Source organism: Mus pahari, chromosome 7, assembly GCF_900095145.1.
Source record: "Mus pahari chromosome 7, PAHARI_EIJ_v1.1, whole genome shotgun sequence".
Lineage (NCBI taxonomy): Eukaryota > Metazoa > Chordata > Mammalia > Rodentia > Muridae > Mus > Mus pahari.
The window spans coordinates 12,068,777-12,083,070 of NC_034596.1; the positions used below are offsets into that span (position 1 = coordinate 12,068,777).

A 14,294-nucleotide genomic window follows, 5' to 3' on the forward strand; every position below is an offset into this window, starting at 1 on the left:
ATTTACACAATGGAATACTACTCAGCTATTAAAAACACCTCTACTTGGGCTTAGACATCTTGTGACCTGTTCACCTGACTTCTACCTTGCCCTTACTTGTCCATCTAATTTTGATTTCACCTTCTTTCCCTCAGAACCCATCTGACATTCTCTTTATTGATTTCATATTATTTAGCAGTGTTTCAAGAAATTCTGAAGCTTTCAAATTGGAGACCATTTCTTTTAGAATCTTTAGATTTGGGCCTGTTTGATTATTAAAATTGTAGTTAAGTTTGTGTGTAGCTTTTCCTATATTAGTTTATCCCAATTCCCCTATTTCCTATTTTCAAACTCTGCCATGTTTGTGCTCAGGACCCTTGTTCCTGGTGGCATGTGGATGCCATCCGCATCTTTTCCATCTGTCCTGTTGAACCTGAAGCTCATCCCCTTGCTATTACATCTGCAGAAATTACAGGGTGGTTTTTCTGACATACAAAATGATTATTTCTTTAGACGGTGAGGACGGGTGGTTCGGATATCATGGTTCTTCTGTCACAGGTCTAGAGTGTGCTCTCTGTTGCTCTCAATGCGCATATGTTTGCTCTAGGTAGAGGCTATACGATTTCGGGGCACAGAGCAGTAGTTTTATTTCCTGATATATATATTTCATATTTAAATGTTTCAAAGATTTTTTAATGTCCTGTATTACTTCATGGCTAAGAAAGGATATTTTGTGTGTGCCATTAATTTGCTGTGAACATTCAATATAGAGACGGTTTTAATAATAAACTCTCTTATTTGGATTAATTATTTGTGAAGCATGTTTTAAACTAGCAAATATGGTGTTTTTGGATAACCATAACATATTGAAAAGCTATGCATAATAGTTTTATAACATGAGATAATTTCCAGAAACTCAGCAGAACTGAAGAATGATAGTAACTAAATTTAAAATTAAATGTAAAAGGGTGATAGGAATTTGACTCTTGATGAGTTCTGATGTAGATTGTAATACATTTAGCTTCCCCAGATGATTTGACATTTTAGAATCTTTTAATAAAGTTGACAAAATGTTTTCGGTAAAACCAATTGGAAATTTTTGTTTATTTATTATTTATTAACTTAGATGAGTGAATGATTTAATGGCTAATGATTCCCAATCAGTAGTTGGGGTGACTTTCCTCTGTTTAGTTCTGGATGGAATTTGTCATGGAGTGCTTTTCAGAGGTGTGGCACAGACGATCTGAGTTTGGATATAGCTGCCTTGGGAAAACACAGTGCATCTGATTTGCAGAGTAGAATTGCATATTACACTCATATACATTGCTAAAATAGGGCAGATTTAAAAATACATTATGTCATAAAGTTCCCGGGCCTCAGTTTTTTCCGCTAGCATGGAATTTCGTGGCCCCTTTAGCAGTTGTTCATTCTCTCCTCTGAAATTGCTTCTCGGTTGACGCCAAGGCTGAGGTGCTTCTTTGTGCTGTGCTTGGCTGGCCCTTTGCAGCAACCCTTGATTCTCAATGAAAGCTGTAAGAAAGTTTGGATGAGCAGGGTGGGTGTGAAGCTCTGGCTTTTCAGTCCTATCAATTTATTGTAGTGCTGGTCTGTTAGAAGAGGCCCTGGGCTAGGGTTGAACGATTAGTGAGGTATGATCTCCTGTGGAAGAAAAGTGGTATGCGCTAGTAGCAGCCGTGTGCTGGTTAGGGAAGAGATGTGATCTTTTCTACTTGGGCTTGTAATGACAGTGGTTCCAGGCCATCTGTGGTAATTCTAGTACTAAAGTACCTTAGTGGTTGGGAGCCTAGCTGGCTAAGTGCTTGGGCACCAGACTTATATAACTGTTTTAGAAAGAAACTTTTGTGGGGGGAAAAGGTAACCATCACTGAGATTGATATATTTATTTATTTATTTATTTATTTTTAATTAGTTAATAAATTTATTTATTTTTTTTTACATTCCATAGTTTATTCCACCCTTATTCTATACCTCCTTTCCACCCCCTTTCTCCACCTGGATGTCCCCAACCCCCACCCCACCTGACCTCTAAACAACCTGGAGCCTCCCGTCTCTTGAGTGTTAGGTGCATCATCTCTGAATGAGCACAGACCCAGCAGTCCTCTACTGTATGTGTGGGCCTCATATCAGTGGTTGTATGCTGCCTTTTTGGTGGTCCAGTGTTTAACAGATTTTAGGGGTCCAGATTAACTGAGACTGCTGGTCCTCCTACAGGGTTCCCCTATGCCAATGAGTTCAAGGCTCTTTTCCACTTTCTCTTCTATTAGATTCAGTGTATCTGGTTTTATGTTGAGGTTCTTGATCCACTTGGACTTGAGCTTTGTGCAAGGTGATAAATATGGACATATTTCATTTTTCTTGGGCAGTTGAAATGCATGTTAAAAACCTAATTAGTAAAACAGGCTAAGACATTCAAGTGTGAGTAAACTGCCCCAGCACTTGAAGTCATCCTGGCACCAGGGCTGTGGAGAGCAAAGGACTTGAGAAACACATGCCACTTATGGCGACTTAACAACAGCAATGAAAATTATAGTTGAGTGTTATTCCATCCAGTAATGTTACTCAGAATCTGTCCTGCAAAGGTTAGGAACACACATTAACAAGCAGAGGGGGCCAGTCCATTGCCTGTAATAGCATGCGATGTCAACAGCCTGACTTGCACTGATACAATCTTATTTGAATTTCTGGATTCCTGTCTGTACACACAACTGCTTTTTGGACTTGAGCCTATGTTTATAAGGTTTGAGATAATATTACCTATTTTCAGAGGAGTGCTACTTCTTGCAAAACATCAGTCCAATATATATCCCATTAAAGCGGATCCATTAAGAATGATAGACGGTTTTGTTTTAGTGAATTTTATTCTTGTTACATCAAGGAATCCCATGTGCACAGGCCACATTTGAATGTCAGGATGTGTGAATGGTGTCTGAAAGTTCAAATAACAGTCCCCACACACTCAGCCCACATAAGAAAATTTAACTTTCATTGTTGGTGGTTAGAATGGCTAGTTGTCAAAGGAAGAATATTTTTGCCTTGATGTCCATGGCTTGGGTGTAGGCATAAGGCACACAGGAAAAGGCCTTACTGGAACTCTGAAATCTCCTTTGCAGATGAATGGAAAGCATTGCTGTCTTCCACAGGGAAGCTGAGGGGTGACTGACTTATCTGACTGCTGAGTGCTATGTAGGAGTGATAGACAGCAACACACACAGCCTGGGCGCACACACTCCCTTAATCAGGGATGGCTGTTTGAGTGTACACTTCCTTCTGAATGCAATTGCTCTTCATCCTTAAATGCAATTACTAATTCACTAATAATTATATCAAATGGAAGTAATAGCCTCTTTAACCTCTGTATCACCTATTATAGGAAGGACTTCCCATCCTTCAGTATTCAGGGGAAAATTGAAACAAGTTCTAACTGAAAAAAGGCACTTCAAGACAGGCACTGAGAATGCAGGGGGCCACTGAGCACTGTTTGCTGGAGACCGCACTGACTATCTGTTTTGCCGCACTTGCTTTTCCCTTAGGAGCCCCATATGCCCAGACCCCAAATCCAAGATGTTCTGAAAAACCAAAGGGCTTTTTTGTCACTTGTTTGCCATGTAAGCCTGAACTAAGCTGACACAGGCTATTACAGTCTGTGCTTATCCTCTGTAGTGAGAACGTGAAATGCTTTGCAGCACATTCATTAATGTCTTCAGTTACTGGCCAGTCCCAGAATGTGCTGGCGCAGGTGTCCTACATAGTGTACAGCAGAACTCCTAAAGTCTGAGGCTTTCTCTGGGCTGAAACTCAAGTCAGGAGGACCTGATCTTTTTTATTTCAGGGCTGTCTAACTCTAAAGACGACTCCCTTCCTGTTCTAACATTTCATTATATAGTGCTACATCCTGTCTAGTTGTTCTAAATTATACCTGGGATTTTAGGTTTCTTTAACACGTAGATATGAAAATGACACATAGATATGATTGCTACAGATCCCTAAAACAAGGGTAAAAGCACTTGGTGGTCAGCAGTGGCTTGAGGGTCAGGGAAAGCATATATAAAGGCTTTATTTATGTTTTCATAGTAGGGGAGGTAGGCATGGGCAAGGTTAACTTTGGGTAGAATGGATAGCCTGAGGCTATCAACTTAGACCCTCATGTGTAGTAGCAGGTCCTGGAGTGATTAAAACAGATAATTATTAGACAGTATATAACAACCATGTCAGAGAAATTGGTTCAGAGTTTGAGTCTGGGTTTGCTTTACATGCGTGAGCTATGCTCACAGGCAAGTTGTTGTCCATTCCCAGCATCGGCTGACTCGGGGAGGATAACTTCTCTGGGATAAGTAAGGATTCCACAATGTCACAGCTTTGTACAAACAGACGATAGAACACATCACCAGCCTGCCTGTGTAGCTGGCATCTGCAGGTGCTGTTGCTTTGGAGCAAACACTTGTGTCCACAGTGACAACTCTCACTGCTGTACAAAAACAGCCCTTAAACAATACTTCAAGTGTGATTTTTGTGCATGAAATAGGCCTATTTCCTATTCTTTTTTGCATAAACTATATATAAATTATGTAATACATACATACATACATACATACATATATACATACATATACACATATAAGTTCAGGAATGTTAGTAACACTTTGGGATTTGTATTTTCAAAGTAAGTCTTCTGGAATTTCTGAATCCAGTGAAGATTTTCCCTTCAGAGATGTTTGCTGGAGGCTGTTTATTCTGACTGTCTTTGTTTTTCTCCTGGTTGTCTTGTTTGTTCGCTGTGGGGAATCTTCTACAGTGTAGGCACAGTCTCAGGAACATTCCCTGTGGTAACAGACGTTCATGCCTTGGTGGGACCTCATTTTGTGGAAACAGCAAAATACACAGTAAATCAAGGAGAAGTCATGTTGATGCTATAATAAAGATGTGATGAGAAGATCGTCAGTAGTGGGACGTAATTTCTCAGGAGAGCTTGGTCCAGCACAGCTCTTGAAAATAAAGGTACTGCACTTCTTGCTGCAGCAAAGCCACACACATGAGGGAGACTCTCCTGAGGGATATCAGATAAAGATGTGAGACGATCTGAAAAATAAATGGAGTAGAAGTGGAAATCAACTAGGTCAGGTTTCAATTAAAGGTCATATTTGAAAAGACTTCAAGAAATAACATTAGCTAGGAACAGTTCTCAGTGTGTGAGGGGCTGAACTTTTTCTTCATTCCTTTAAGAAAACGTTCCCCAAGGGCTGGTAGACAGATACTGAATGGCAGACCATGTGAGACTGATAGGGGTCAGAACTTGAGCTCTCCTCAGAGAGCCACCTGGGAAATTAATTCCTGTTACTGATGATTGAATGTGTGTGTGTGTGTATGTGTGTGTGTGTGTGTGTGTGTGTGTGTGTGTTTGTGGGGGGTGGGTGTTTGTCCTGTACAGTTAGTTTTCTTAAGCAGTCCAGAACCTTGAGTAACCTGTGCTTTGGACGCGTTCTTCTGTAGTTTTCTGGTGTCTGTGGCAGATAGCTCGTGCTGTAGTTCATCCTTAAGCTTGAAGTCTTCAGGACACATTGATCATCTGGTACTTCTGTCTTGTTCCTAAAGTTGTTGGCCAAAAGGTGATTTGGGCTTTTTATATTGTGCTTTAAAATTATTTCTTTAGGGAAAAAGTATTGTTTGCTTGTGCCCTCATTCATTGATACCTGAATGTCAAAGACTTGGCTTCTTATTATAGGGAATGTCTACTTAGAGAAACTTTCTCTTGATAATGATTGAAGGGATGAGTTTGGAAATGGGTTGTGAGATGAATATCTGTTGGTTAGAAACTATTTAATTTAGAAGTATATGATTTCTCTGGAGACCTGAATATGGCTTCTTTGGTTCCTAAGTGTTGGAAAAAAACATTGGGGTGGAGCTCTTTTTACAGAAACAACACTTTGCAAAAAGCACGGAAGAGAAAGCTCAGTGTTTTCCCCTATGAATCACCACAGGAAAATTTAAATTCTAGGGCACCTTTGGCACTTACAGGCTGTACCTCATTATTCCAGCCATCATTTAAGCTCAGATTATAGTAATAACTTTAGTATTTGTCCAAGAAGAGCAAGACTCTTGTAGGGATCCTGCAGTATGTTTCTAGAATCAAATTTTATTTCCTTTGGATTATTCACACAGAATTTTCTTTCATTTTAGTATGTTTTTATTTTAAGAAACTTTATTTTGAAGTTTCACAAACACGCACACACTCTCTCTTTCTCTCTCTGACACACACGTGCACACACACACACACACACACACACACACACACACACACCCACTTGAAATTAACAAGGTCCTCTGCAGTTAGTCACCCTTTTGCACCAAGGCTCTAGAGCCTCTCACTGGGTTTTTAACTTTTTCTGTGGAACAGATGTGTATCCAATCTCCCACCACAAACAATAGAAAATGCAGCTTGTGTCTTCCTTCATAACTTGTGTCCATTGCCTGCATTCAGTCCATCCTTATTCCCTAGAAGTTAGCCCCATTTCCTTCCTGTTATACAGTATTCACATGTACATGCTAGATTCCACAAATGAAAGAGAACATGCAGATTTTTCTATGTGTGACATTGCTTAATAATGAACATTCTAAAATCCTTCTGTTTTCCTGCAAACTTTCTGACTTTATTTTTCTTTACAGCTGAATAGCATTCCATCGTATATATACCAAATTCTCATTAGGCCTTTGTCTGTTGATGGACAGCCAGGTCGGTACCAATCGAGTGCTGTAGTAGATAAATTAGCAACAGTTGTGAGGTGCAGATACTTCAATGGTGGGATCGAGTCCAGCTTTTGATAATATGAATTCAAGTGTATATGATTACAAGGGATTTGACTAAGGCTACAAGTAAATCCATTACATCCTTATCGACACAAATTGTGTGTGAACCTAGAGCTGACTGTTCATGGACTGTCTTATTGAAGTCCTGACATTGGCATGTTGTGGCTTGTAGTAGTTTGTGTGGCCAAGCTGTTAATGGCTGGAGAGTTGTAATACACGAGTAAAGCTGATGACTGGCTTGCTTTCGTGCATCATGAGATGGAGGGGTGTTCTTGGAAAGAACAAAACCATCCTTAACATAATTAACAGAATTTTTCCTAAATTACAAACCTATGTTTTTATTTTATTTTATTATTTTTAATTAAGATCCCAAATCCTGCCCCATCATAGTTCCCCCTCACAAGTCCCTCCCCCCCCCCTTCTCTTTGCCTCTGAGAGGGTGGGTTTCCACTGGCTATCCTCCCACCCTGGTGCATCAAGTCTCTAAGATTATGTAATCCTTTCCCACTGAGGTAGGACAAGACAGCCGTTGGCTCCATATGTACCAGAAGTTCAAGCCAGTGCTCGTTGGTTGGTGGCTTAGTCTCTGGGAGCTCTCAGGGGTCTAGGTTAGTTGACACTGTTGGTCTGCCTGTGGGGTTCCTATCCTCTTCAGGGCCTTTAATCCTTCCTGCAACTCTTCCATAAGAGTCCTCAACCTCCATCCCATGCTTGGCTGTCGGTATCTGCATCTGTCTCAGTCCGCCGCTGGGTAGAGCCTCTCAGAGGGCAGTTATGTTACGTTACGTTCCTGTCGGTAAGCATAACAACATATCATTAATAATGTCAGGGATTGCTGCTTGCCCATGGGATGGGTCTAACGTGGGGCTGGTTATTGGTTGGTCATTCCTTCAGTCTCTGCTTCAAGTTTGTTCCTTTATTTCTTTTAGACAGGGCAGATTTTGGGTTGAAAGTCTTGTGGGTGGGTTGGTGTCCTTATCCCTTGACTGTGAGTCCTCCCTGGGTACAGGAGGTAGCCTCTTCTAGAGATCCGCTCCCCCACCCCAGCAGCTGCAGATTTCCATTCATTCTCTTGCCTTTTGGGCCTCTCTCTTGTCTCTCCCATACCTGATCCTCTCACCCCTATTCCCCCCTTCCTGTCTCCCATCCAGGCCCCTCCCTCCTTCTGCCATCCATGACTATTTTGTTCCCTTCTAAGTGAGACTGAAGCATCCTCACTTGGGCCTTCCTTCTGGTTTACCTTCTTTGGGTCTGTGGGATGTATCATAGGTATTCTGTACTTCATGGCTAATATCCACTTATTAGTGAGTACATACCATGCATTTCTTTTGGGTCTGAGTTACCTCACATAGGATGGTATTTTCTGGTTTTATCCATTTGCCTGCAAATTTAATGATGTCCTCATTTTCAATAGTGGAGTATTATTCCGTTGTGTAAATGAAACACATTTTCTGTTGAGAGACATCTGTGTTGTTTCCAGTTTCTAAGTATTACAAATAAAGCTGCTGTGAGCATAGTGGAGCATGTGTCTTTGTAATTTGGTGGAGCATCTTTTGGATCTATGCCTAGGAGTGGTATAGCTGTGTCTTCAGGTAGAACTATTTCTAGTTCCCTGAGGAACTGCCAGATTGATTTCCAGCTTGGTTGTAAAAGTTTGTAGTGCCACACTATATGTTTTTAATTTTTACATTGTATTTTATATCAATTGGTGTTTGGTGTGAGTGCATGAGTGTCTGTGCACCATGTATGTGCCTGGTGCTTACAGAGACCAGAAGAAGGTTTGGGTTCCCTGGAACTGGCATTGTGGGTGATTGGATTGCCATGTAGGTTCTGGGAATTGAACCTGGGTTCTGTGGAAGAGCAGCAACCACTGAGCCATCTCTGTAGTCCCTTATAAAGCTGTTCTACTCTACTTGTGTTAGGGTATTCATGTAATCACCCCAGTTAGCCATTCTTGATGCACATGATTTTGCAGCATGTCCCTAGTCTTTAAAAAGACTGTTCTGAGGATCTATCACGGTTGTCTTTATGCTTAAGCTTTCTAAGAACTGCTCTGACAGGATTTCCTCAAGTGTTAGTAAAACACAGTTCAAACTTTCCCAGATGTGGGGAGGTTACTGTTTAACAGTTTTATATGGTCTGTGTTAAGTCAGTGTCAAGTAGATTTTCATGAACAGTTAAAGCATCTGAAGCTATTTACCCATTGGAAACACTAAAGGCTAAAACCATGATTCTTTTAACAAAGAATGCTCTGTAATTTTTATAGTTTCTTATTGTTAATAATATCATATAATACCATATACATATAGCCATATGCCATATACAGTAACCATATATACCACCCATTTCCATCCCAAATTCCCATATAGTTCTCTGAACCGGCCCTCTCTATCATTATTTTTTTCTTTTGTACTCCACTAAGTCCAGTTAGTGTTTCCTTTCTGTAATGGCTGTGAGCTGTTCACCACAATAACATGGCAAATGCTAATGGCACCCACAGTTCTCAAGCAACAGTGATTGCCTCTCCCCTAGCAACTCTCAGCTGCTGAAGGCAGTGTTTCTCTGCAGTCCATCGTCTTCTGGCTCTGAGAGTCTTCTCTTCCTGGTGGTCCCTGTACCTGTCAGGTGGGCGTGGGGGAGCTTGTTATGGATGTCTCCTGCCCTGTTGAGCACTCACCTCTCATTTTCAGCCCCACAAATCTGTCCACTCAACGCTGCCCTCTGCAGAGTGCAGCCTCTGAGAAAGGCTGAGAACAGCTCAGGCCCAGGTGTACAAACAAATATTTAGAAATAATTTTAACAGCAAAGGCGAGTTCCACTCTTAGTAATACAGTTTTTGTTTTTGTCCCCTGTACATTTAGTTCTCTTGCAACTAGCAAGTGATGCTTTGCCGAATGACATGACATTGGCTCTTGCTTATCTCCTTGCCTTACCTCAGGTAAGCTTACCTTACCAACAAAAACTTAAATAAGCAAATTTCTCTCCTGAGGGTCATTGTCAGTGAAACTGTGTATTGTATGTGTCTTCTTTTGCTTATAATTCCTAGGTACTAGAAGGGCCTAGCCAGTATCCAGAGTCTCTACTCTATAATGTATCTTTGGTGTTCATCTTTCAGTCTGCTTTTATATAGTAAAGCCTACCTTACTCCCAAGCATTTCCTCAGCATGTTATCATAGACACAAGTTGATGTGAGGAAGTGTAGTCTGTAGTCCTAGGCCAGTCACCATGTGATTATGTCTAATGGCTTCACCGTTTGCCTTAGCTCAGTCCATTCTGTGGTACTTCTCCTAGGTGTTGGATGCTAACCAGTGCTTCGAGAAGCAGGCTCATTCGGCACTGTCTCTCCAGCTGGCAGCCTACTACTACAGCCTGCAGATCTACGCCCGCTTGGCTCCATGTTTCAGGGACAAGTGCCATCCTCTTTACAGGGTGAGTTAACCTACAGCTGTTCTGTAAAAGTTAAAAATCACCCCTTTTCCTTGTGTGCGAACGCTTCCTAGAAGACAGTGCTGACCTTTCCTGTGAGACTTAGTTGCTTCCCAGGTAGTGTGAAGAGGCAGCTTGTCTAATATGGATGGTGAATCCTGATTCTCTGTCCTTTTCCTTTCAGAGATGATTATCCTAAGTACTTAGGAAAGACTAAAAGGTAGAATTATTTTCTTTAAGTCACATCCCACATAGCTCCCTGATGCTGGTTTTCTAAATTAGCATAGTAGATGTCTCACTTTCTTTTCCTGTTCTTGCGCTAAGATATGGACAAAAGTTACTTAAGGGATAAAAAGTTTATCCTTAGCTCACAGCTCAAAGTGTGTGCAGGCCATCATGGCAGAAATATCAAGGCACTGGGAACTTGTAGCAGGAGTTTGCAGTAGGAGCTTGTAGAAGGAGCTTGCAGCAGCAACCCATATTGCATTTACAGTTAGAGATAAGAATGCATACATGCTGTTAGTTTCCTTTATTTTTACATCCAGGGCCACAGTCCAGGGAAGTAGTTTCATCTGTGGTAGCTGAAGCAAGATTCTCCTCCCCTGGGCCAAGGCAGACTCTAAAGAAATAATTTCATAGGTGTGTCAAAATTCTAGCTGTCATAATCATTCTAAACAAATCAGACCCTTAAAGTATGTGACAAACATTGTTCTTGTGACAACTATTGCTCTCATCTTCAATTTTTCTTTAAATGGAAAAGGTGCATCACCCACAGCCTAGGGTTATTTTCGTAGGACATAGCCTTTGTAGGGGATGAATTAATTGCTCCTAGCTGTGTTTTAGGTATCTCAGTACTGCTTGGCTAAGAAATAGCATTGGGCTCTTACACCCACTAAATTCGAGGTATTTATTTGAGGATTTTAACTGTGTTTCTTAGTTGTCACTTTTGTTGTCTACAATTTTGATTATTAGTTTTATATAAAGTTCTCTAATTTTGTTTTAAAACCTCAGATATTTTTATGTAAAACAAAGAGCACCAGGGATTGTAGCAAAGGTTAAGCATGTGCAAGTCCCTGGATGCAATTCCCAAGGATGTGAAAAAAATTCAAATAGATGCATATCAGTGAGTCATGAAGTACTTGAATGTAAGGAATATAATGCCTTGATGTGGCACCGCCCACACATTGACACTTGACTTAGGAACTGACACTGGTTTGGAGGTCTTGGAACCTTTGGAACTACTAATGTAGCAAAAGTGGCCAAGTGGACAGGGCCTGACAGCAATATCTCCTTCTCGTTATAGCCCAAGTTCCTTATGTTTTGACCTTTCTAGATGGGAATAAACTCCACTGCAATCCACCACCCTACATCCAGAGCAGTTCCAGCCAGTCCGCCTGTTCCCTGCTCTGTTGGATGGGATCCTTTGAGATCTTATGGGAGCAAACGTTTCCTCTCTCGAGTTGCTTTGGTTAGATATTAGTTTCTTTCCTATTGTTGTAACAAAAAGCGGTGACAAAAGCAACTTATAAAAGAAAGTGTGTAATTGGGCTTATGGTCCCAGAGGGTTAGGACCCTGATTGCAGAGTGAAGGCAGGAACAGCTGAGTGCTCAAGTCTCAAACTGCAAGCAGGAGGCACAGAGGATGGCATGAACCCTTGAAAGCTCAAACCCACCTGAGTGACACACCTCCACGGACAGGGCCACACCTCCTTCTTTCCAAATAGTTCCACCAAATGGAGACCAAGTATCCATATGAGCCCCTGGGGCCATTGCCATTCAAACTAGCACAGGCATCTTGTCATGGAGATTAGTTAGTAACTAAATAGGGACTTGTGCTGAGTACTGTGTGCTTCTTTTCATTAGTACTTTATTGTACACAAAAGGAACAAGTAATTTGCTTCACAATACCAATTTGTTGAAGCATTGTCAAGCTTTACTTTGGCCCCAGCAGGTCAGTCGAAATCTCAGAGCATGTTTGACTGAATTCTCTGTGTGGTTATCTTGACATTCAGTGCATGTGCTGGAAAGAGGATCCTCTCTTCCATTTCAGTTTAAGTCACTGTGGTCATTAGCTTTTGGTCATGGCTGCAGTCACCCACGAGAAGCAATCCTAAAAGAAGAAAGGTTTGTGCTGCTGCTGTTCATAGTTCCAAGGTTTGAGTTCGTATCTGGTTGACCCCATTCCTGGAAGGGGGCATCCCCCGTCTTCATAATAGGAGCTCTGGCAGAAGTTGCAGGAGGAAGAATATTATGGATCTTTCCTGCTCCCTTTTATTCCACCTTGTCTCCTAGACTATGGAATATAAGTACTTCTTATCATTTCATTAGATCACAACTTTCCAGCCCTGCCCCTGAACTAGCTCACATTTACTGTATAATGTTGTGTGCCTTCAGTCCTGCACCACGAGTCTCTATAGTCTTTTTTTTAAAAAAACAATTTTTTATTATATATTTTCTTCATTTACATTTCAAATGCTATCCTGAAAGTCCCCTATACACTCCCCCTGCCCTGCTCCCCAATTCACCCACTCCTCGCATTCCCCTGTACTGGGGCATATAATCTTTGCAAGACCAAGGGCCTCCCCTCCCAATGATGGCCCACTAGACCATCTTCTGCTACGTATGCTACTAGAGATACAAGCTCTGGGAGAACTGATTGGTTTATATTGTTGTTCCTCCTATAGGGTTGCAGCTCCCTACAACTCCTTGGGTACTTTTTCTAGCTCCTCCATTGGGGGCCCTGTGTTCCATCCAATAAATGACTGTGAGCATCCACTTCTGTGTTTGCCAGGCACTGGTATAGCCTCACAAGAGACAGCTATATCAGGGTCCTGTCAGCAAAATCTTGCTGGCATATGCAATAGTGTCTGCGTTTGGTGGCTGATTATGGGATGGATCCCTGGGTGGGACAGTCTCTGGTTGGTCCTTACTTCAGTCTCAGCTCTCAACTTTGTCTCTGTAACTCCTTCCATGGGTATTTTGTTCTCCATTCTAAAGAGGGATGAAGTATCCACACTTTGGTCTTCTTTCTTGATTTTCATGTGTTTTGCAAATTGTATCTTGGGTATTCTAAGTTTCTGCGCTAATATCCGCTTATCAGTGAGTGCATATCATGTGAGTTCTTTTGTGATTGATTTACCTCACTCAGTACTTACAGTATTCAAAGTGCCTCCCTAATGCTCAAGGCAGTTCTTATCTCTAGGCCCCAGTAAAAATAAAAGCAAAGTGCACACTTGCTTTGTTCAATGGCACTCAGGTAAATATGCCTGTTCCAGATGAGAATGGGAGACAAGCAAAGGGAGACCATTGTATTCAGACTGATTCCAGAGTCATCACAGTCATGGTAAACCCAAGTCACAGCCACATGTTAACTTCTGTGTCACTTGTGACTAACTCATTACAACTTAGGATAAAAGGGTGACCTTCACTCACAGTTTTACATCTGTGGTTGATTTGTGTAGGGTATAAAACAACCAAAACGTCAAGGCAGTATGAGTGTGTGGCAGAGGCTGGGCCCCTCATGCCAGTGGGGAAGAAGAGAAATGAGGGTGTGGCCATGATATAGAATTCCCCTTTTTTTCCCCCTCTTTATTCAACTTGGCCTTATAACCTATGGCACAATATCAGCCACGTTCAGAGCAGGCCACTCAGTTAATGCCTGCTATAAATGTGCTCAGAGGCATGATTTACTAATCTCTTGAGAACTTCAGCTTCCATATTTAATCAAGATGATAATGACAATTAACCATTACAACCATGGCAGCATCCGACTACATGCATCGTTCTGTGCTGTACTTTCCATGAATTTAAGAGAGTACAAAGCTTTCAGCCCTCTCATCGCTAACTGTACCTGTTACACCTTCACTCTGTCCTTTCCCACTGGGTTGAAACAAGGAAGATGCCTGGTGTATTAGTCAGGGTTCTCTAGAGTCACAGAACTTACAGATAGTCTCTATATAGTAAAGGAACTTATTGATGACTTACAGTCTGCAGTCCAAATCCCAACAATGGTTCAGTAGTAGCTGTGGATGGAAGTCCAAGGATCTAGCAGTTGCTGAGTCCCACAC

General features: G+C 41.5%; 1 protein-coding gene across 4 annotated transcripts in view; it reads left to right on the forward strand.

Annotated features, from left to right (window-relative positions):
- Positions 1–14,294, forward strand: part of Nbas (neuroblastoma amplified sequence) — a 284,567-nt gene that overhangs the window by 168,138 nt on the left and 102,135 nt on the right. For all 4 annotated transcript variants that reach the window (XM_021201944.1, XM_029540735.1, XM_029540736.1 and 1 more), the window contains exons 39-40: positions 9,663–9,739; positions 10,093–10,230. In XM_021201944.1, coding sequence (XP_021057603.1) covers positions 9,663–9,739; positions 10,093–10,230 — 215 coding nt within the window. The remainder of the gene's footprint in view (positions 1–9,662; positions 9,740–10,092; positions 10,231–14,294) is intronic.